Genomic DNA, 25,456 nt, shown 5'->3' on the forward strand with positions numbered 1-25,456 from the left:
ATAAAAATGACTTAGGTGCCGGGACTGAAGGTACGGTTGCTAAATTTGCTGATGACACAAAGATAGGTAGAAAAGTCAATTATGAAGAGGATTTAAGGAGGCTACAAAAGGGCATAGATAGGTTAAGTGAGTGGGCAAAAATCTGGCAAATGGAGTATAATGTGGGAAAATGTGAAATTGTCTATTTTGGCAGAAAACAACTTACTAACTAGATGGTGAGAGATTGCAGAACTCTGAGGTGCAGAGGGATCAGGGTGTCCTGGTGCATGAAGCACAAAGGCTAATATGCAGGTGCAGCAAGTAACTATGAAAACTAATAGAATGTTATCATTTATTCAAGAGTATTGATTACAAGAATAGGGAGGTTATGCTTCAGTTGTACAGGGCATTGATGAGATCACATCTGGAGTATTATGCTACAGTATTGGTCTCCTTATTTAAGATATAAATGAGTTGGAAGCAGTCCAGAGAACGCTTGCTAGACTAATACCAGGAATGGGCGGGGGGGTTGTCTTATGGGGAAAGGTTGGAGGAGATAGGTTTGTATTCGCTAGAGTTTAGAAGAATAAGAAGCAATTTAATTAAAACATTAAAGATCCTGAGGGGTTTTGAAAGGGTGGATGTAGAGGGGATGTTTCCACTTGTTAGACAACCTAGAATTAGGGGTCACTGTTTAAATACAAGTGGTGGCTCACTTAAGGCAGAGATGAGGATAAATTTTCTCAGTACTATGAGTCGCTGGAACACTTCCTCAAAAGGCAGTAGAACCAGAGTCTTGAGTTAGATGGATTCTTGATTTAACAAAGGGGTGAAAGGTTATTGAGGGTAAGCAGGAATGTAGGCTTTTAGTGCAACAAGATCATGATCTGACTGTAATGCGGAACAGGCTAGAGGGGCTGAGTGGCCTACTCCTAATTCGTATGCTCATATGTCACTGATCATCAAACCTGTCATCATTTCTCAGCAAATGTAATTCCTTTATTTACAAAGGAAGACAGAAAGCAGGAAACTATAGGCCAGTTAGCCCAACATCTATTACAGGGAAGTTCTTCTCTTCCAGAAATCTCTTCCCTTTCCCCATCTTGTATTTCCCATCCCACACAGCATCTCCCTTCCAAGTATATAAATAGCAGATCCATTTACCTGTTTCCACTAAACTGCTCTGCCCTTCACTTTATTTCCTCCTACCTCCATCTACCCATCATCAGATACCTATCCGTGACAATTTATAGTTCTTTCCCCCCCAAATAGTGTGCTTTTACTGTGGACTTATAGTCATCACACCGTGGTTCCTTACAAATTCAAATCCTCTGCATCATCTTCAAATAGCCAAACAGATCCTAAGTCACCAAAGCTCTCTACTTGGTAGAATTTGTTCTCATCACAAAAAACTTTTAAAATCCACATTCTACCTCGATAAAAGGTATTATTAGAGTAACCTGTTTCAGTCCTAACCATGCCTGTCTTTTGTAGCATATTTAGAACACTTATAATTTGAGTCAGGCTCCCAACACTTCATTCCATTGCTAAACAGGTTATCATTGTTCCTAATTTGACTTAGGCATCCATTCTAACCTCTCTTTCTCTCTCCATTACACAGATCACCCTGTTACTGTCATTTCTAATCTACACCATTTAATATCTTTCACTTCCAATTTTCAAATATCCTTCACCTTCATAATAATAAAAGCAAAATACTGCAGATCCTGGAAATCTGAAATAAAAATAAAAAATGCTGGAAAAACTCAGCACGTCTGGCTGCATCTGTGGAGAGAGAACAGAGCTAACATTTGGAGCTAAAAAGAGGAAGAAATGTGATAGATGTTATACTGTTTAAGAGGCAAAGCAAAATAGATCAGGGATAGGTGGGAGCACAGGATAGATTTGACAAAGGTCTCATGGGCACAAGACAAAGATCTTCAGACAAAGGTTTCAGAATTCCATCACCCAGTGTTTTACTTCTATCCTTCAATTTGATCCAGTTCATCACAAATTTTCCCTTTCGTTCTCTCCAGCTCTGGCAATAGGTTTTCTGCAGGTACCCATTACAAATCTATAGTCACCTGGATTGGGCTTCAGACTTCCCATTTTGTTTTCCATAAAGATTTGGTTTCTTTTCCCCCATTGTTTTTTTTTTAGCCAGACCTTTTTTGATCTCTCCAATTTCCTCAGTGATGTTTCTGGTGGGCATGGGCCCACATTATTTCCATTTCCCCCATTTTTTTGTTTTCTTACGATTATAACGGGCTACTTTGAGCTCAGTTTTCATCCCACTGGCCTCTGCAATCATTAGGCCATTTTCGAGCAGATGATCCCACCACCCTTTGCATATTTTTCTCTTCCTCTACATTTGTGGGGGGGTGGGGGGGGGAGAAGATTCACTTTGGGACAATGTTCATTCTTCCATTGTCCTTATTTGCCATAACCTTACTCTGACACTTTTCACAAGTAGCATTAACTGCCATTTACCTCATCCAATAATACCATGGTAAGCAGCAAACTCTTCTTCCATGCGAGTTAGTAATTTATATGTAGCTTCTCCAATGTAGCATACTGTATTTACTGCTCTTCTGCTTGGGGAAACTAAAGCAGATTTGGTGATTATTTTGTCTGCAGATTGGATTTGACTTGTGGCCTTAATTCCTCCTTCTGCTCCTTGGTATCTCAGTCTTTGAATAACTGTATTGTTCTGATTAAACTTTAATGAGGTTTCAGCAAGGTTCAGATTTTTCTCTTCGAGCACTTCCTGTGGACATCAACTTTGAAAACTTCAGTCCATAGCTATCTGCTAGTTTCTTTGTTCTATTAATGTCTTTTTACTATCTCGCTGAAATGAGCTTTGCAGATCATTATCATCGCTTTCCAACTTTTAAACACATTAACTTCTCTGGTAGAATTCAGTGTTCTTGCTTCTCCCCACCCCATTACCTTCCCTTACGTGTTTGTTTAGTTCACTCCTACTAAGGCAGTCATTTATCTGATTGACAAAAATGTTTGAATCTAAAACATGAAGCTGCTTTCCCTTAATGACACTGACATACCCTGTGTTTCCAAAATTCTATTTAATTTTTAATTCTTATTTAAAGAACTTTGTTCGCTAAGCTAGTACTATGCTCATTTTACAAGCACAAAAAAATTACAAGAATAGTACTGAGAACATTTTGATCCGAATGTACATGCCAGAGCTGCTGCAATAAAGTGCCAACTGCCTTTACTTGATTAGAATAACATTCCAGAATGAATTTAACCTTTTGTGTGCATGCAAAAATTTCTCCTGTTCCAAATCAATATGAAATTGCATCCAAAACATATCTATCTTTAAATCTTACCGCATAGTGGCTGTCTCCTAATCAGGGATGCATCTTCTCAGCAATTCCCTTGCCACCACGCTGCTGAAAGCAATGAAACAGTACAGGGTTTGAGGGTTGGGGGAGTGGTGTCGAGGGAGGAGTAAGAAAGAGAATGGGGAGAAGAGAAGAATGTCAGGAACAGAGGTGAATGCCAAATGTTGTTCGTTTTACTACTCAACCTCATGCTAAATGAGTTTTCTTGATCAAAAGATCAGACTTTATACTGTCAGTTGTTTGCATAAATACTTCAGAAACCTGTCACAGTGAACTATTTTGGAGTAATTCTTTATAGCTTACCGTAGAAATTATAAAATTTGGTTATATTTAGAAAAAAGGCTTAACAAATCCTCAAAATGACTGTGATCAGGCACCAATGTAAAAGAAAATACGCACATGAAAAAGGAATCAGGTCTGATTGGTATACATTTATAAAATCCAATTATCAAACTAGATCATAGAATGTTATAGTACAGGAGGCCATTTAGCACGACATGACTCTGCTAGCTCAACTACACTTTCCTCTTTGCGTATATTTTTCCTTTTAAAATATTTATCAAGTTCTCTTTTGAAAATGATTGAATCTATTTCCACAAAATTTTAAGACAGTGCATTGCAGATTCTTAGAAGCTGCAATTTTGTGTTTATCATGCTGCCTCTGGATCTATTTTCATTTACCTCAAATCTGTTCCTCTGGTTGCCTACCTTTCAGCCACTGAAACAGTTTCCCCATATTAACTCTGTCAAAACCATTCATGATTTTGAACATCGCTAACAAATTTCCCACTGACTTTCTATGCTATCCAATCCTCAGTTTTCTGGTTCCTCCATATAACTGAAGTCCCTTGTGCCTGCTACAGGTACAGTGTCTCAAATCCGGCTATCTGAAAACTTTTTTTAAAAAATAAAGCGGTCTTGCATGAATTTTATCAGATAAGTAAAATAACTTATTGGTTAACTTGACTCGGTGCTAAATTGCCATGTTGGCGAGTCAATTAGTATCAGCTTTTTGCATCCGTCTTTTCCCACGCTCCAAGTGTCCCCACCTGACCCAGCCCGACTGCCAGACCTGAAAATCAGCAAGATTTGAAATCCAGTGTTGACTTTGGCGCAAGGTTGACGGTTTTGAGACACTTATCTGTATTTTCATAGTAACTTTCCAAAAGTATGGTGCCCATACACAATACTCCAGCTGGAGCCTAACCCAGTGTTTTTGTTTAAATTTAGCATAATTTCTTGCTTCTGTACTCTATACATCTTAATTTTAAAGCCAAGAAGCACACACGCCTTTTTTTCTGGCTCTCTCAACTTATTTTGCCACCTTCAAAGACTTGTGTACATAAATCCCCAGGTCTTCTTTAATACCCCCTTCAAAATTTTACCACTTAGTTTACTGCATCTCCTCATTCCTCCTACTTAAATGAATCATTTCACCCTACCCTGCATTAAATTGGTGTATTGGCCAATTCACCAACCTATACGGTCTGCTCTTATCCTCATTAGTTCACAGGTACGGGAAAAAAAAATCACTCACCGTGTACCCAAATTCAAGTTTTAATATACAATCGGAAAACAGCTATGGTGCCAATATGGACACTACTTCATACTTTTCTCCAGTCTGAAAAACTGTTCACTATACTCTTTTCTTTTTGCCCCTTAGACAATTATGTATCTACACATATACTGTCCCTTTAATCCCATGGGCTTTAAACAAGTCTACTATGTAGCTCGTTAACAAATTACTTTTAAAATTCCATATACATGTCAACCCACACGACGAACCCAATCGGCTTAGTCACAGTTTGCTTTTCTTTTTAATTAATTAGATTTGGGCACTTCTCTCAAACAGGCATTTGTTTCCTATCCTTAATTGCTGAGTAGCTTGCGAGGCCGCTTCAGAGGGCAATTAAGAATCAACCACACTGTTAGGGTCTGGAGTCACATGTAGGCCGGGCAAAGATGGTACATTTCCTTCCCTCAAAGGACATTAATGAACCACATGCCTTTTTCTGTGGATTTTCCACATTACTGAGACTAACTTTCCATTCCAGATTTTCTAAAACTTAATTGTACTTAGTAATTAATTGAATTTAAATTCCAGTAGCTGCCATGGTGCAATTTGAACCTGTTTCCTCAAGAGTATTAGCCTGGGCCGCTGGATTACTAATACTGTAACATTACCACCATCACCCCAGATAACAAATTCATGCTGGCTTTCATCGATTAATTCGCATTATTCCAAACGTGAATTCCCTTTGTTCCAGATTAATTTCACCACCATTGACATAAGGCTGCCTGGCTTGCAATTGCTGGGTTTATGCCCCTCCCTATTTTTGCATGGAAATTTACTATTTGCAATTGCCAGTTCTCTGGCACCACTCCCTAAAGTAGAAGACTCTGGCCAGAGCCTCCACAATTTATCATTATTACTTCCCTCAGCAATTTAAGATGGACAATACCAGACTGAGTGACTTCCTTACCTTGAACCTTGCAAACATTTTCATCTATTTTCATCATACCCATTCCTCTACTGCCCTCTCCTTTACTGCAACATTTACAACATTCTGGTTTTCAGTAAAGACTGATGCAAAGTACTCATATAGTACCTCTGCCATGCTCTGTGCCTCCACAACATAACCTTGTTTCTGGTTAACTGGTCCCACCCTTCTACTATTCATGTTTATAACAGATTGTGTTCCATTTATAATCTATTTTCATACATTTGCTTCTTATTTTCTTTCTAGGTGATCCCCTGTACTTCATGTATTCAGCTTGGTTTCCTACCGAATTTAAGGACCTGACATTTATTGGAAGATCCTCTTATACTATTTTAGAATGCATCAGCAGTCCATGAGATATGTGGCACATAAAGGCCTTACAGATTTTCCAAACTGTGATGGCTCTTCTTCTTTGAAAAACTGAATCATTTGACCATCATTCTGCAGAAGCTCTACACTGCAGAAATCATAATTTAATCTATGGCAGACTAACGAAATGAGTGGAAGGGATGCAAAAACAGAATAGTCCTGTTCTTACCTGATATCATTATGTAACTTTTCAGAGCAAATCTCTGCTAGCAAGCAAAAGGAACACTAGTGGCTTTTATCCTTCCCTGTCCATGCAAGTCTACTGCAGTGCCCTTAATTTTCTGACATTTTCCATCTCAGCACAGGTAAGGATTAAAACCTAAATTTTCCCGATAATCAATCAGTAAAGCCAGTTCGCTTGTACAATAGATTTAGTAATCAAGCACCATATACATTGTACATGCATCACTTACTGCCTACATAGGTGAGATGGTGGTAGTGTGGTAATGTCACTGGACTAGTAATCTAGAGACCTAGATTAATGTTCTGGGGTCCTGGGTTCCAGTCACACCAATGCATCTCGTGGAATTTGAATTCAGTTAATAAATCTGGAATATAAAGCTAGTCTCAGTAGTGGTGACCATGAAACTATCAATTGTCATTTTAAAAAATCTCCTTCTTATGCAATCCTTTGGAATCTAAGATGACTTGCTTGCTTCCACAAGCAATGCGTTTTCTGGAGGAATTCGATGTGCGACCTCCAGCCTTGGTTACACATGGGACAATGATGGTTGGAGGAGCAGGTGGAGCTGCCCAGGTTGCCATCTGCTCCTTTCACTGTTGACATACATTTTCAGCTTTCTATTGGTGCCGGGACTTGAGAAGCTGAGTTACAGAGAGAGATTGAATAGGTTGGGACTTTATTCCCTGGAGCGTAGAAGATTGAGGGGAGATTTGATAGAGGAGTATTGGGGCGGCACGGTAGCACAGTGGTTAGCACTGCTGCTTCACAGCTCCAGGGACCTGGGTTCAATTCCCGGCTTGGGTCACTGTCTGTGTGGAGTTTGCACATTCTCCTCGTGTCTGCGTGGGTTTCCTCCGGGTGCTCCGGTTTCCTCCCACAGTCCAAAGATGTGCAGGTTAGGTTGATTGGCCATGCTAAAATTGCCCCTTAGTGTCCTGAGATGCATAGGTTAGAGGGATTAATAGGTAGAAAATGTAGGGATATGGGGGTAGGGCCTGGGTGGGATTGTGGTCGGTGCAGACTCGATGGGCCGAATGGCCTCTTTCTGTACTGTAGGGTTTCTATAAGATTTTGATGGGTATAGATAGAGTGAATGCAAGCAGGCTTTTTCCGCTGAGGCAAGGGGAGAAAAAAACCAGAGGGCATGGGTTAAGGGTGAAAGCAGAAAAGTTTAAAGGGAATATTAGGGGGGGCTTCTTCACGCAGAGAATGGTGGGAGTGTGGAATGAGCTGCCAGATAAAGTGGTAAATGCGGGGTCACTTTTAACATTTAAGAAAAACTTGGACGGGTTCATGGATGAGAGGGGTGTGGAGGGATATGGTCCAAGTGCAGGTCATCGGGACTAGGCATAAAATGGTTCGGCACAGACAAGAAGGGCCAAAAGGCCTGTTTCTGAGCTGTAATTTTCTATGGTTCTATGGAACTCCAGGAGTTCAGCTCCTTCCTAGATGCTTTTTTTCAAGGCATTGAAAGTGTCCTTGAAGCTTTTGCTTTGCTCTCCTGGGGCTCATTTGCCTCGTCTCCAAGGAGGTACTTGTTTCGGGAGTCTTGTGTCAGGCATGCAGAGGGGCTGTGTTGATGATGGCTTAAAGCCCAGCCTCAGTGTGCGCAGATGCAAGGATTGTCTGCATACTGTAGTTTAATGACACTGCTGGGACAACCTTGGATCTGCCCTGCAGGTGGCAGAGCTTGAACGGATTCCCGTTTGTGCTGTACTTTTGTTCCACTCCAGTAGGGAGCTTGCTGAGGGCAACATGGAGCACTGCAGCAAGGAAGATCAAGAGCATCGGTGTGATGAATCTGGTTCACTAATGTCCTTTGGGGAAGGAAATCTGCCATCCTTACCTGGTCTGGCCTACATGCGACTCCAGAGCCACAGCAATAAGGTTGACCTGAACTGTCCTCTGAAGTGGCCTAGCAAGCCACTTCGGTAAAGGGCAATTAGGATGGGCAACAAATGCTGGCTTTGCCAGTGACAGTTACATCCCATGAAAATAAATTTTAAAAGGCCACAGTTTCTTAAACTCTTGGTTGCATTAAGCTTCTGCAACAGATTCATTCAGCAGAATGGTGTTTCTCCCCTTGACTTCCTTCAATTTTCCTCAGTTCAAAGGCTTATACATGTCACAGTATCGTCTGCAACCCCATCAACATAGGTTGAACTTAAAAAAATACAAATGGCTTAGAGTAGGGCTTCCAAATGGTGGGTTGCTACCCCCCAGTGTGGTCTGCAGGCTCGAAGTAGCAGCGGCTGCCAAGGAGCCCAGACTGATTTCTGGCAGTTGAAAGGCCCCTTTAAATATTTGTGGGTTTTTTTTGTTGGTGAGTATGGCCTAATTAACTGCTCCAAATCCAGATGGCTACTGCTCAGGTTTCTGAATGGGTTTTTTTTTCTTTTGGAGAGACCTTGCCCTTTCATCAACCCCTGTTCCCAACTTCACCAGGCTCAACATTTAGGATCAAATTAAGAAGGCATTTTCTCACACAAAGACCAGTAGAAATCTCGAACTCTTTCCCAAAAGACAGAAAATGAGGTCAATTGGAGCTTGCAAGGCTGAGATACATCGATATGTGTTATATAAAGATACCTTGGGATTTGGGACAAAGGCAGGTTGGTTGATGAACTCCAGGTACAGGCCAGCCAAGATTTAGTTGAATGACGGATCATAAGAGTAAGCCAATTAGCCCATTGAGCCTACTTGCCATTCAATAAGATCATAGCTGATCTGTTCATGGTGTTAACTTCACTTTCTTTCCTGTCTCCCATAACCCCCTGATTCTCTTGTAGATCAACATTCAGTCTAACTTGATCTTGAATATATTCAATGACCCAGCCTCCAGTGCTCTCTGGGAAGAGAATTCCAAAGACTAATGACAAAGAAAAAAAAGATCTAATCTTGGTCTTAAAATGGTTGACCCCTTGTTTTTAAAACTCTGAGCAGTAGTTCTAAATTTCCCCATGAAGGAAAACATCAGCTCTGCACCCACCCTGTCAAGCCCCTTCAGAATCATATATGCTCCAATCAGATCAACTCCCATTTTTCTTAATTCCAATAAGTTTAGGGCCAACCTGCTCAACCTTTTCTTCGTAACCCTCATCACAGGAATCTTCTCTGAACTGCTTACAACGCAAGTATATTCTCCTTTAAGCAACAGTCCAAATTCTCCAGGTGCCCTGTACAGCTGTAGCAAGGCTTCCCTACATTTATATTCCATCGCCATCGCAATAAAGGCCAATATCCCTTCCACCTTTCTTGCTGCACCACAACTTGCTTTCCTATCTTTGCATAATCAGCAAATTTGACTAGAGTATACTTAGTCCCTTCATCCAAATCATTAAACATAGATTATAAATACTGAGGACCCAGCATTAATCCCTGTGGTACTGCATCAGTTACAACTCGCCAACCTGAAAATGACCCATTTATCTCACTCTGTTTGCAGTTAGTCAATCCTCCATCCATGAGAGCAGGTTCAAAGCCTTTTCATTCCACTTCTACCTTCTTTCTAATTAGCCCATTAAACTAATGTTGAGATTAGTACATGCTCTTCCCACAAACTACATCACAGAGCATTACTTTCAATACAACTTAAAGAAAATTGCAGGGCGCGAAGGATAATTCCCCTGCTCCTCTTTGTAATGGTGCCAGTGGGCCTTTCACATCCACAGGCCTCAGGTTAACATCTCATCTGAAAGATAGCACTTCCAACAGTGCAGCACTCCTCAGTACTTCACTGGAGTGCAAATCTTACATTTTTGTGCTCAGGTCCTGGAGTGGGACTTGAATGCACAACTTCTGACACAAAGGCAAAAATGCTACCAACCTAACACACTGCACCAATATACATAATGTGCCAATGGAAGCAATATTTATCTTCAAACTACAAATGTCTGAAATTTCAGTGGAATAGTATTAAGTGGAGAAGAAATTATGGAGTCACAAAAACTTTGATCCATTTCCACTTTTCAAAAAAGTTAATGCTTCACTCAAGAATTACCATGACACGTTTTAAGACAGGCAAAGAGAAATCCTTAAAATACCCCAATTTTTGGTCTTCACGCGTGATAAAGTCTACATGAACCATCATGTATGTTACGTTAAGTGGTATAAAATTTGGCTGAGGTGTTAAAGTTGAACTTCCGCAGATTTTGTTCTTGTCCTGATAGACAACTGTCCAATTTCCATTAATCTTACAGTTAGTGTCTTGTGCTGATATTATATCAAATTACCAGGAAACAATAATATCCCAATTTATGTTGTGATCATTTCTAATGTCTTCCTAATTCAAATGGTTTGACAACTTGTTTATGACATTTCTCCCAGGGTTCAAAGTTTCTGCAGCAGATCAGGAGAACCCTATGGAAATTCTATCCCTTATCTCTACAATAAAAACATCTTTTGTAAGAGCAATAATTAATACACTTCTTTGTAAAGGAGGATTTAAATGCTCAGATCACTACCAAGCAAATGTGTGCACATTGTCAACACTAACAGCAGTGTTGTCCTATTGATGCAGAGGTATTTCAGTTAGCATAACTGGAGGATAGAAGCAATGGAAAACTTTGACCTCTAAAAAAGTTTCGACTCCTGATTTTGTTTCTATGTACAAGGATGCAGAATAATAAATACCAAGGGCATACAACTTTACAATCTACTATACATAAAAAAGACAACAATCAAATTTTACTAGTTTTCAATTTTATGTGCAAAAGCATCAAAGTGCTTTACTACAAATTACAACCTATAAACACAATAATTAAAACAGCTGAAATCTGTACAGATTGAGGATTATTAAACAACACATCATAGGAAAACAGAATCACAGTAAATGTTTAACACCACAAGACACATTGTCCAGATAACATTGTTTTCATTAGAAAATATTGTAATAAATAATTCATGAATATAGTGCAATTGATTTATGCATAAATATAACTAATCATCTAAAATCAGTTTTACATTAACCAATTTTTAAAATCAAGGCAGCCACAGAGTTTAGCTATATTACTGTGATAATGGAAATACTGTACTGCAATTTGAAAATAAACAAGTGATAATCTGTACTTACTGTAAACAACTAAAAATCAGTTTTACTAAACATAATATACAATATAAAATTTTCCCATTATCTACCAGAAAATGGTTTAAACATTACTGAGCAGTAATTCTAAAAACAGAGGCACTGTTTTGTAATACAAAATTTTTCCAGAAACATTCTTGAGTACTAAAGTCGGTTGTCACGATATTAATATATTATGGAGGAAAGAAATTTAATTACAAATGGATAGTGGCACAGTAGTTCAATAAATCATGTTTCAGAAATCTGCTTTCCTATCACTAAAAATAAAACTTGGGTTTTATACACTTTATAAAAAGCTAAGAACACCTACAAAAATAAAAATGAGAAACTAAATTATTTCCAATTAAGAATTTTTTTCAATTAATGCCAGTGATCCTCTTCAATGTTTTCCATATTTTCAAATGATGCATCTCCACCATTCAACCCCAAACTGATATATATATATATATATATATATATATATATTTTTTTTTATATATATAATATATAATGTATTTTCTCAGTTTGTTTAATTGTGTTTAAGATTAAAAATCAGTTTCCATTGTAATGTTTGACTACGAGAGGATAACTTTTCATGTTGCACACTTCAGATGATTTTATAATGCAAAAATGACAAGAAATGAGAGAAAAATGAGAGAATGATGACCATACATTTTCAATGACTACCATAATATCGTGACATCCCTAGTACTAAGTTTGAACCATGTCTTTAGGGCTTGCTCAGCATTTTAATTACTTTTGCTTAAATTGTGGACAGATCTAAAATTACTAAATTGAAACACGCCACTTTCTTTTTATCAGGTTAGCAAAATGCTGTCACATACGCACTGCCAAACTTGGTGGTTGGTAGAGCAAGCCCAATCTTTTTTTATATCATGTGATACTTTAAAGTGAAAACATAACTTCACCTGATCCTTAAAATTCACAAATTCAGAACAAAATTTTAACTTTTTCAGTATGAACTACAAAGGTGAGGCCTTAAACACAAATTCACACAGAAGTTTTTTTTAAATTTACCCTATTCCAAGTCATAAAATTGGAAAACTGTATCATCAGCAACACAAGAGAAACCTAAAACTGTTCAGAGCTTTTCTTTCTTATCTAACCATATTGAGACCCTGAATTCAAAAGCTTCTTTCTGTTAAATCCATGTCAAAATGCAACTGCTGAATTTGGTACTCATAAAATGATAATGTATATGAACACAAAAATTGAAGCAGATGGATTGCCCTTGTAAAACTAGAAGGACCATAACTGCTGAATTTGATGCTCAGAATGATAATGTATATGGACACAAAAACTGAAATGGTTGCTAGAAGAGAAGCAACTGCTGAATTTGGTACTCAAAATTACAATGTATATGGATACAAAAACTGAACCAGTTGGAATATCTTTGTGAAACTTGAATTTTCAAGTCTCTGACAAGAACACTTAGCAGCAGGTAAGTTTACAGTTAGCAAAATTCTGTCCTGGGAGTGTGAGAAATTGCAAACTTGTTACGACATACTATACCTATTTCTTTTAATTAAATACAGACTAACAAGAGCAACAAAACAATCTATTCTCAAGCTTCTTCAGTGCATCTTATGCATCATGCTCTATACAGTGCTCTATCGATTCGTTAGTCATTCCTTTCGCACCAACAGCTTATCTATTTCTCAATAAAATTATTCATATTTCCATTTTAATTTCCAGTATCTATTTAGGAAGTCGCTCCATTCTTAGCCTCCAAACTTGAGACATGTGACATTTTAAATCTTTTCCATTCATAAATAATCACAGGCACCCGAAAGCTGGCAGGAAATTAAAACTTTAAACAAAATGTTTGCCTATTGTGAGCACTCTGGAGTTCCAATGTTTTACATATGGATTTAATCTCCCACTTTACAGAGTTGTCAATTTCATTCACTATGTGCATCCATTGGGCGTGTGGGGGCAGGCATAGTTGGCTGGACAGTGGAGGGAAAAGACAGTCTTCATGGCTGATGTGAAGTTAGCCAGTGGAAAGCAGGAGACTCCAGAGCAGGCTATTTGCCAAAGTAGCGTACACTTAAGTGGATTGGGAAGATTACAGGGATGGAGAAAATGAGTCTCATAAATCTTGCCAACAGGGATAGATTACTTAGTGCAGAATTTCACAACTCCTAAAACACTTTACGCTAACTAGTCAATCTACTGTTGGCACTCACTCCCTAAAATTTGCATTTTAAAACTTGTGAAATGAATGTCTGCGTTACTCCATAATTTGACATGTACATCTGAATTGTGTAACTTATACAAAAAAGCCAGGACTTAAACATAGCACACAATGTGTGCTCTGTAAGTTTTGATTAAAAAAAGTTTCCAAGTTTATCTCAAAATTTATGAATTCATTGTACTTTTAATGAGTTGGCAGAGTGATTTTATACTTAAGAATGGAATTTCCTTACCTACTTTAGGTAGTAAGACTGGTCAGTTCATTTCTATTCCTGACTTGGGCTCAGTGAGCCAATCCTATAAAATAATGCTGTGTGAGACTATTACTCGTGTCTTACAACGGAATCATTGAAAATACCTATAATGTGGCATTTTCCATACTAGACATTAACTTTTTCTAAATCACAATTAGTTTTATTCTACAAGAGCATTAAAATGAGAACTAGCACATGCGACTGTACTAAGTATATTCCTTTTTACGTACAGTCAGATCCCTGCTTGAAACTATGCTTTGCCTGAAGGCCAAAGGGTGGTTTTACAATACTAGTTGAATTAGCATTTACTGTATAGTGAAGTCCATCTGAGTCGCATCCCTTTTTAAGAGGATTTATGTAGACTTGTTGCTACTTTTGGAGCTGCTTGTCCCTGAATTTGTCATACTGAACAACCCAGTGTCTGTTAATCTGAGCTTCTTCTTCGGAGGTGTCTTCAGTGTCCCAGATCTTTCTTTTACTTTGTATTCTAAAGTGCTGTGAGGTACTCCATAAATTCCTTGTGCTTTAGAGACACTCATTTTCCCACTCATTACCATTGTAATAGCTTCTTCCAAGATGTCATGATCATATTGCCGATAGCGACCACGCTTTTTCCTTGGCTGTTTACTGTCTTTCAGACTAATATGATCCTGACTATCATTTTCAGATGTCACATCAATCGTGCCATTCTTTACATTAAGACAAAGTGGAGGAAGGTCTCCATGCAGTAGGTAGGAATCAACACTAGAATGAGTCAAAGGTAAGGAACATTCAATTTTACTCTGCTTGGGTAGGATAGTTTTGAGTTTTTGAAGAGCTGATCCTTCCAGCAGCGAGGACGTTTTTGATACCTGGTACATAACATCGAAGAGACCACAGCTGTCAGGCTGGGACTTGGGCACAGAGCTTGCTCGTACCTGAGGGATTTTTAACTGTACAACAGAGCTACTGACACTTTCATTATGAAGACTGTCATCTTTTTCTTTTAGCTGTGTAACCATTCTTTGCAGGGTTAACTGGTGGAGGTAACTGGAAGCAGTGGGGAATTTCAACTCTGAGGTTTCAACATGAGTGAGTTTTCGATGCTCGCTACATTGATCGGGACTATGTTCTGCCTGAGCTCTAGCCCATAATGCAACTTTTTGCAGAAGAGCATTAGGTTCCCCAAAGGTCTTCGAGAAACAACCTTCTCTGATATCTCTGGTTTTACTTTTCAGTGGTGCTGCTCCTCCTGATAAGGCTTCCAAATGGAGAAGTAAAGTCTGGTGAGGTATTCCATAAAGCATGGCTGCTTTGTTCATGTCCAATGCCCCTGACTGAATGTCTTTCAAGGCCTTTGAAAGCAAACCATCTGCAAATTCAGCACTTCGTTTCACATGCTCCTCAGTGTTTATCTGTAGTCTCCTAGGATGGATGGAATGAAACGATGGTAAGCTGACGCAAGAGACTGGCACACAGCTATGGAAGGGAAGGGTCCACTCCTTTATTACAGGGTTGCTTGGGTAACATCACTGCTTCTCTCATTGTTTAAGTCTTTGAGTTCTGGCTGTTATTGCTTAAAGTTGAAAAAGGTTACAGTTCTGGTAGGGCAGTGTAAATGTTTAATTGCACTTCTAAAGCGGCCTTGGCAAGAGCTTTATGTTACAGTTCAATATTTGTGTTAATGTTTCTTGCAGTTGTTATCCCGTGATAGTTGCTTGCAAAATAAAAGGAACAACTTTCACAGTTTGAGCTTCAATTATTGTCCTTTTCAATTTACTGTATTATAATGGCATTCTAAGTCCTAAAGCAATGTGTTAGTAGAAACGTGACGTTACCGCTAAACAAGTAATAAAAGAGTCAACCCTCTTTTTTCAGGCAGGGTACTGCAATCACAACATGCTAAGAACATTTTCCAAAACATTGCACAAAACATAAAGCACAGGCCACATTAATACCGCACAGTAACAATTCACAGTGACAATCCAAATGTGACACATTAATGCTAAAATTTTTAAGCATATCCAAGCTAAACAGATAAGGGTGTCAATTTTGCTTTTGGCCACCTGTTCTTTAGTAGTCAACCCAAATAATAAAATATGAAACCAAAAGCAAGTATTGGATAAAGAACATTATTCATTTTGCATTTTTAATAATGTATATGAAAACTTTACAACTGTTCTATGTTAACAAATCAACAAAAAATACCATTTCATTACTTTTCTAAAAATAACTTGAAGTGCCAGAAGTGTCAATTTAAGTCAAATATGAAATAAGTTACATAAATATGTAAATGCTGCAGAAGAGTACATGACAAAGTTATTTAACAGAAACTTACATGCTACTTTCAATTCAAGGAAATTTTACAATATTAAAGGCCCTCCTCTACTGTCTGAATATCCATTGCTACTTAAAGCTAAATTTTAGCTGCGTTCATATTATGTAATTTTAAATAATCTTAACTGATTATACACATTAGAAGCTATCTGTTAACTGATCAAATATAGATGATTTGTGTGAATAACATTTAGTTTAATAACAGCCTTCTCCTTTAGAATGCATACTGAAGGTTCAGCTCTAATTTTCAGTTACAATGTGGGTTAATAGCACCCAATATCTACAAACTATTATACATACTAAGATATGATGTTTGCATAACTAATGTATACATCCAAACATTCTGTTTGTCACTAAATTGACAGCAATCTCAATCCAGCCTTTTATCTATAATAAGCTAAACAATCACAAACTTGGGTGTTTTTAATCCAATATTTTACAGGGAAAAATGTTTAGGTTTATAGGATTGTTTTGAAGGTTACAACGTAAAATACATGTTACACAATAGCTAATCAAAACAGTTCTCCTAGCTTTCTTTTATACTTTAAATCAACTGTGAAAGCCAATATTGTTTGAATTTGTGCATATTGTTGAACATGCATTGGCTCCTCTTCTGAGATGTTCTCTACTTTGAGAAAATGTCCCCTGGAAGATTTCATCAGGTCCAAAACCTTAAACTAGCCCAAGAGCTCTGTGGTCCCTGACAATTCCCGACAATATGATGTTCAAGTTAGAACGAACTACACTTGGGACATTTAAAAATTGACACCGTTTCGAATTTACAATGTCGGTTTCAACTTTGACGCCCTGCCAGCCCATCTTCTATATTTTTGTAAGTATGATTTATAAATTTAATATGCTTTGAACGAGCCTGGGGAATATGTGAAATCACCTAACAAAACTCCAGGCCCCCTGCATCCTTCACTCACGAGGTTGCAAGTCTGGCCTGGAAGGTTGCTACATACAGCCCCCCGGTAGTGCATCATCAGAGCCAGAAACTGGAAAATTGTTTTTGAGAACCTGGAAATGAGGCCTCAACTTACTCTGCTGGCTGGTCTCCCATTGATTATAATGGGTTTTTTTGCACCTGCAGTATGAAGCCTTTTGCTTGGCCAGTTACAGAGAACGGTCACTGTGGCCTGTTGGCAGAGGTCTGAATGAATCCGGATGAACATCTAAAACTCTCGGAGTGCCTCTCTCTCGCAGGAAATGAAGTTGTAATTTACTGGTAAAACTGCTGCCTTGCCCCAGTGACAGAACCAATCCGCCCATTTTTAACATTGTTCCTATGGGGAAATTGGTTCTGATTGATGACATTTTAACTTGCAATGCAATTTCCAGGAATCAATTGTGTCCCAAGTCCAAGGACTGCCTGCAGTAGGAAGTAGAGGAATAGATTCCATTTGGGGTGCAAGTGCCCCATTCTGTCACAGAAGTCACTGGCATGGTTTTTGGAAGGAAGGACCTCCCCTAAATAGAAGGTTTTTTTGACATCAAGTCAACTGAACAGGATTGGCCTCGCTGCAACAATTTAGCACCAACTTCTTCTAAGACAATGTCACGGTTACCTGGCACCTGGAGTTCCCTCATGGTTCTGCAAGTAAACATACTACATGATGGCTATAGTAAGCTGCACAGACCAGGAATGCCAGATACGTAATCGAGTCGGGAAACGTGATGGGGACCTGGCAGTTATTTAGAGAGGATTGTGCAGACAGAGTTCTCACGCCTGATAAAAAGTGCTCACAAAGACTAATAGAAACAAAACTGTGTTTGGCTATTTTCCTTTGCAAAGCCTACAAACTGTTTGTTTAGGCTCACTTATCAAATATTATCATGTGAGCAGGCACCAGAAAACTGTCAGAACTGAAAAAGGACAAGGCAGGAAGGAGGCAAGAAAGAAAATCAAATGAGTCAAAGACTAAATTTACAGAATTCTCCTCCTGTGAGCCATATACAATTTAAATTACAAGTGAACAATTCAAGATATAAACACTAAGTATCAATAGAGGAACCTAAAATAAAGGAACAAAAATAACTAGGGTGGAATTTTCCCGTCCAACCTGCCATGGGAATCATAATGGGCGGGACACAGACTGTGCAAAGGTCCGTTGACTTCCGGCGAGATTTTACGGTCGAGCGAATGCAGACGGAAATTCCACCCCTTGTCTTTCTGAAATACTTTTCTGAGAACATCCCAAATTGTTTAGAGCTAAGCGCTTTTTGAATGACAGCTACAGTTGTCAGAAACACAACAGCTAACTTTCACACAAACAGCAATGTGATAAAACGTCATGTGATCTGTATGTATGTGATACTTGTTAAAGAATAAATATTTTCTGGAGCAAATCTCCTGCTCTTTTTTGAATAATCAAATGGAAATATACTTCCTGGCAGGACTCAAATTCCATTCTCCCAGTTTCTCTATTGCAACCGTTTAGTTGCTACCATCTTCTACACCAATGCTTCTGAAATGGCTGTCTTTCTCATCAACTGAGAATTCCACATGCCATGGCTGGTAGGGCTACTGTCCAGGTCTTCTTTATTTCCTGTACCTCCTTCCAAAAACGAATAAAGGGTCACGGGAATAGTGGGTATAAAGGGCATTTAAGTGCCTGAATATTCATGATTGCACTAAACGACAGGCTGAATGGTCTACTCCTGTTTCGCTGTTCCTAAGACAGGGTTACCTTCCACTCCACTAGCCTCCACATTCAAGTGCCACCATCCAACATTTCGGTCACCTCCTCTCCCCCCAAACCTTCTGGAGGGCCCATGACACATCAGTTCACTTTTCTGTCATTCCTAATATGTATTCGTCTTCCCCACCACCTCCCAAGCAAAAGCAGGAAATACAACACCATTCATTTCCTTGAATGTTTTGTGGCTCAGTTAGTAGCACTGCTGCACTGGAGTCTGAGGGTTGTAGGTTCAAGTCCCATTCCAGAACTTGAGAACACAATCTAAGCTGACATTCCATGCATTAGTGAGGGAGTAGTGCATTATCAGAGGGTGCAGCCTTTCAGATGAGATGTTAAACAGAGGCCCCTCAGATGAATGTAAAAGATACCATGGCACTATTTTGAAAAATAGAGTTATCACTCATGCTGACCAATTTTATCCTTCAAACATCATAAAAATTGATGATTCTGGTCTTTTATCACATTGCTGTTTGTAGAGGTTTGTTGTGTGCAAACTGGCTGCCAAGTTTCCTATATTACAACAAATGACTACAGTTCAAGATTACTTAATTGGTTGTAAAGAGCTTTGGGATGTCCTTTGATTGTGAAAAGCACAATATAAACAGAAATAGTTTTTCCTCCCTTCCCAACGTCCTGGACACTGAAAGCACCTTCCAGGTGATTTGGACTTCCAACTTAGTATTCACTGCTCATGATGCTGTCTCCTCGATACTGGGGATGCCCAAAAGCAGATTGAGTGAACAATTTGTTGAACATCTGTGTTGAGTCCGCAGATGTAATCTTAAACTACTGATCACGTGCACTTTAATTCTCCACACATTGTCCATTGGATATCTGTCTTTGAAGTGGAACACAAGCTTGAGGAACAACTGATCTTTCTACTAGGTGCTTTAATCAAGTTTGACATCTGATCTTAAGCACCACTCTCATTTTCTCTCAAACAATTTGCTGGTAATGGAGGGTGGTTGCACCAGAGCCAGTGTGTGCTGCTGATACCCATCTTCTCCCTCCATATTCACTGATGCAAGTCCCTCTATTTTGCCAATTGCTACACTTCTTTCTCCCATTGTCATCATGTTTTAAATATTTACATCTTCCTGGATCCATCCTTCCTTGCCTATCTAATTAATGTCCCTTTGCTTTGCAGCCCTTTTTCTAATTTAGTCACCCCAGCTCTCCACCTTATCACAAACAATTCCTATTTATGTTTTTTCTGCACTTCTCCCAATTTTCTCTGACTCTGGAATTGCTTAAACAGTTTTCATCTAGAACATATTTCAGTTCTGATGAAAAGTCATCAACTTGAAACATTAGCTGTTTCGCATTCCGCAGAATGTTTTCCATATTTGCAGTTTTGATTTCATTTATAAACACTCCATCATTACTGGCCCATCAGTGCATTTCTGCAGAAACTTTTTTTATTGCAGTAAATATACAAATTCTATTTTTCACATTAGCCATTGTTAAGCCCATGCAGGATTGACAAACTATAAAAAAAAATCAATTGTGCGCCCCAAAGTTGAGCAACTCTTGAATGAAGCACAGGTTGGGTGCATTGATTTTCTTCAATCTGTACTCCACTTGAGTCCAGCCAGATGGAGCTTGAGATTGACAAATTTGCCCTACATGTAGGTCAGTGCTCTGGACGCACATTACATTACAGAATCTTGAGTGCAGGAGACCATCCAGCCCATTGCACTGGCTCTCAAAGCTATCCAATGCCACTGCCGTCTTATTCTCATAATCTTAAACATTCTCCCTTTTCAGATAGCAATCTAATTTGCTTTTGAATACCTCCATTGACCTACTTCCATCACACTTTATGGAAATTTGTTCCAGATTCTAACCACCCTTTCAGTTAAAAAAAAAATTCCTTATCGCTTTTACCAATTATTTTAAATCTGTGTCCCTTAAATCATGATGCTCTCTTTAGTGGGAACAGTTTCTCACTATTCACTCTGTCCATACCCCTCAGGATCTTGAATACCTCTACACAACCTTCTTTTCTCCAAGGAAAACAGTCCCAATTTATCTTTACAGTTACAGTTCTTCATCCCTAAAATCTCTCGTGAATCTCCTCTATACTCTCTTCAAATCTTTTACACCTTCCCTACATGGCGCCCAGAACTGGACGCAGCACTTCAGATGAGGCTTAACGAATGTCTTCTACAAATTCAACATGAACTTAAGATACTATATGCTTTATTAACTGCTCTCTCAACCTGTCCTGCCATCTTCAATGATTTACAGACATGCACACCAAGGCCCCCTCTGTTCCTGCATCTCCTTTAGAGTTTCTCCCTGTATGTTATACGGTCTTTGTATTCTTCCTGCCAAAATGAATTTCCTCACACTTCTCTGCATTGAACTTCATCTACCACTTGGTCTGTCCAGTCCACCAACATGTCCATATCTTTTTGAAATTTGAGACTTTCCTCATCATAGTTGACATTTCCAATCTTATCTGCAAATTTTGAAGTCATACCTTGAACACCGCAGTTTAGGTCATTAATATATATAGGTCAGCAGATTTGGTCATTAATATACTATATATATTATATGTATAAAAAATAATAATAAACAGCATGGGTCCAAACACTGCCCCTTGGGGAACTTCACTACAAATATTCCTCCAATCTGAAAACAATCATATACATTACTCGATTTCCTGTCACTCTGCCAATTTCGCATTCAAGTGCCTATTTTCCCTTCTATTTCATGAGCTCGAATTTACAAATCTGTTGCCTTTTGAAAATCCATATCACCGCATTAACAGCATTACCCATATCAACTTTGTGTTTCCTCTGCAAAACGCTTCAGGAAGTTAAACATGATTTTCCTTTTACAAATCCAGGTTGCCTTTCCTTAATTATCCTGCACTGGTCTCAAGTGACTGCTGCTTTTGTCCCGAACTATAGTTTACATAAGTTTCCCTATTACTGAAATAAAACTGACTGGTTTGTAGTTGCCAGCTTTATCCCTACATCCCTGTTGAAAAAGGGTGTAACATTCACCGTTTTTCAGTCCTCTGGTGTCATCTCTGTCTGAGGAAAAGTGAATGATTATCACAAGTGCCTCTAATTTCCACTCTCACTTCACTCAGATCCTTGTATGCATCTCATCTAACTCTGGTACTTATTTATTTTAAGTAAAGACAGCCTAACACCTCTTCCTACTCAATTGTAAATTTTGAATGCACTAGTTACTTACTTCCTCACCTTGGCCTGGGTAGCATCTTTGTCCTTTTGTAAAGACAGATGCAAAGTACTCATTTAATACCTCTACTATTTCTCCTACGAGAAGAATACAGGAAGTGCAAGAGAGAAGTTAAAAAAACAATTGGAAGAGCAAAAATGGAGCATGAAAAAGGACTTGCGAACATCCAGGCCTGGGGATTTGTGCATTTTAAACCTGTCAATGCCTCCAATACCTCCTCACTTCCTATATCAAACTTTCCCACGGTCTCCTGAATTCTGTACCTATGATCTCCTTCTCCTACGTGAAGACCAATCATAAGTATTCCTTTAACACCCTTCCAATGTCCTGCAGCTTCACACACAGATTGCCCCCCTGGTCTCTACAATGGGCCCTATTCTTTCCCTTAATGTATTTATAGACTATCTCAGGATTCTCCCTAATCTTGTTCACAAGTCCTTTTTCATGCTCCATTTTTGCTCTTCTAATTTCATTATCTCCTACTTATTGGAATGCGCAAGGTTCCTTGTAAGACACACTCTATTAAAATCTCCAGAATGCCCCAAGAAACCGCCTCTGTTAAACTTAGGAGGAATATCTAATTGGAAGGATAAGCCTTCTCAAATACTTCCAGTATCATATAAATTTGTTAAGAATTTCCACATTCTTAATAAGAAATGAGTGCAAGTGATTCCATTAATATACGAACATACTTGCCACTTTATCTTGACTCAAAGATGTCCCTTGATCACCTTCACACTAAGCTGCTGATCATTCAACTATCCTGCCTGGTTCCCAGGCTGGCCAATATCTCCTTCTCTCTGGAGTTCTGAAGAAAGGTCATTAATCTGAAATGTTAACTGTTTCTCTCTCCAGACACCAGCTTCTCTCCCTTCCGACCCTTGCAATCTAGAAACGTTATTCTGATCTGTAAAAGCCTTGCTTGATGTAGTTGCATTTGTAAGACTTTCAAGTTTGGTCTCTCAAGTTGCCTATTCACATCACTTTATGACCTGCAGTGGGGTATAAATAAGGTGACTATACAGAGTACATGCAAATACCTCCATCGTCATGAAACCAAGACATTACCTTTATAAGTTAAGTGAGAGAAACACATAATGGAAGTGGTCAGGACAAACAATTCAAAGAACAAAGATAGGGTAAAAGGATTAGCGAACAAATCAAAAACAACAAAAATCATACAAGCTGTAAAAGAGAGAAAAAATAAAGGAAAGCAAAACACTTATGTAGTAGACAATGGTGTATTCTGTAACACTATACTCTTGGGGATAGCTCTATAACTGCAGTCAAAGATTTTTAAAAATGACATGTGCACAAACACTGTACCAAAGTAACTAAAGAACTCAGCCTTGAGACTTGACACTTCTGGCACTATAAAAGAAAGCTAAAGGATAATGCACCAGTATCATATTGCTAAAATACTTTTGCTAGTGTGAAAGACCCATAAACAGGTTTTGCTGTGCATTTATTATTTTTTTTAAAAACAAGAGAAATCACCTCTGTAGTGGACTACCAGTTATGCAACTTTGAATATATTTCTGAACAGGTCATAAAAGATAACTACAATTAAAAATTGTTTTTTAATATTCACTGCAGTTATATGTACTGGCAATATATTTTGCACTGCTTTGGACAGAATGTCCATAATAATGAAGCAAGGTGAAAGATTTAATACCATTTAAGCTTACTTGTCAGTCAGAAATTTAATCAAAAGTTATCGCAGAATGCTACTTTTAAAAAAAAGTTAATTACATTATCACTAGCAATAATTAAGTGTTTCAACTTTTATAGCAAACCTAAGCAGGTGTGGTAATGAGCAAACATGTGGCCAAAAGTTCTTAAAAACTTTGTATCTCCTGTAGCTTTGAACATCTTTGAGAGAATGGAATGGTTCAGATATTAAAAGTTTAGCAGTGAAGCTAAAATATCTGCAGAATCAAGAAAACTGTGCTTGTAGAACACGAGTTTATTTTAAACCTCATTGAATAATCTACATTCAAAACCAGATGAAAATACATATCAAACTAACAGTCAGAAATTTGACTGGAATTGGCTGTCCCACAGTTGGTTGTGAGAAACTGTCAACTGTTCCATTGAATTTCTTACTGACAAGTACTCATAAGTCTACTTTAAAAATGAAACTTTCAGAATGACTGAATTTTTTTTTTTGCAATGCTGCGTGTTAAAATAAGTGTAGAAAAAAACTTTCTAAATCCTGCTGACAATCCGATATGGTATGGATAAATTTAACCAGACACAACTGATCACGTGCCAAATGACAACTTTTCATTAGGAGGATCAAGTCCCAAGAAGTTTTATGTAAACTATCTAACGCACGCTGACCCAGATAGAATACGCTTCCATACATTTACAGCTTTATCATTTCCGACCTTATTAAATCTTACTTCAACAGCAAATTAAGGACGTCAATACAATCCACAGCCACTGAGTTACGTAAATAAATTGACAACACAGATTGTTTATCGACCTGTTTTAAACTTTGGACATTATGACCAACTGCCTTCCAAAATGAAAACCGTAAACTAAAAAAAAAATCACAACAGTAACATACGTGAGAGATAGAATGATGATTCAAAATAAAACAATGCAGTGCAGCTGTGGCAAGATGTTTACTCTCAAGACTTAACAAAATAAACAAAATTAAATCATTTTTAAACGCAAGTCCTTTGGATCTAATTCTTTAATAATACTTACCCTGATAATTTGATAGTGGTTGATGCAGGACTAGATCCAGTTGATATTGTGGAAATTATACTATTCTTCTTTGTAGACAGATCAAGCACTCCATCTGCTAACAGACAAAGTTTGGTTCAATTTTTCCTTAACAAAAGCCTTTAAGGCAATTGACCTTCAGTCGTGAAAATAGTAACATTTTGTTTTTCACAAATAACCCAAGAGACATCACCTATTGCTCAGAACTTCTGACAAAATACCAATTATAAACGGAAATGTTATAACCCTCTTTTCTCTCAATGTTGTTGAATGGCCCATACATTTTCATAATTTTGAAATTCTAGACTTTGCAGTGCTTATTTAATAATAAATATTTTAGTTAATTTTTTAAATCTCTAATCATATGGAGATCCAAAATTCCATCAGCATCCCAAGAATCTCACACATTATCCAGCCTGGCTGGATAAAAAAAAGAGCTGAACACCTGGCTTTAACCCTTTACCTTAAAGAGAAAGAGACTTGCCCCTTACCCAGTGATTTCTCACTTAAAACTGAAAGGCATGGGGAACCATCAGCTTTTTACTGCCAAACATCGAA

The 25,456-nt window shown here is 38.3% G+C and overlaps 1 protein-coding gene across 10 annotated transcripts in view; it reads right to left on the reverse strand.

The window, feature by feature from the left end:
- The window catches only part of lcorl (ligand dependent nuclear receptor corepressor-like), a 130,830-nt gene that overhangs the window by 33,193 nt on the left and 72,181 nt on the right, over positions 1-25,456 (reverse strand). For 3 of the 10 annotated variants that reach the window (XM_078215338.1, XM_078215351.1, XM_078215394.1), the window contains exon 6: positions 24,881-24,974. In XM_078215338.1, coding sequence (XP_078071464.1) covers positions 24,881-24,974 — 94 coding nt within the window. Of the gene's footprint in view, positions 1-3,329; positions 3,390-13,910; positions 13,975-14,176; positions 15,336-24,880; positions 24,978-25,456 lie in introns of those variants that run through there. The other 7 variants (XM_078215330.1, XM_078215344.1, XM_078215358.1 and 4 more) reach the window with 4 other exon arrangements.

This window comes from Mustelus asterias, chromosome 1, assembly GCF_964213995.1.
Source record: "Mustelus asterias chromosome 1, sMusAst1.hap1.1, whole genome shotgun sequence".
Lineage (NCBI taxonomy): Eukaryota > Metazoa > Chordata > Chondrichthyes > Carcharhiniformes > Triakidae > Mustelus > Mustelus asterias.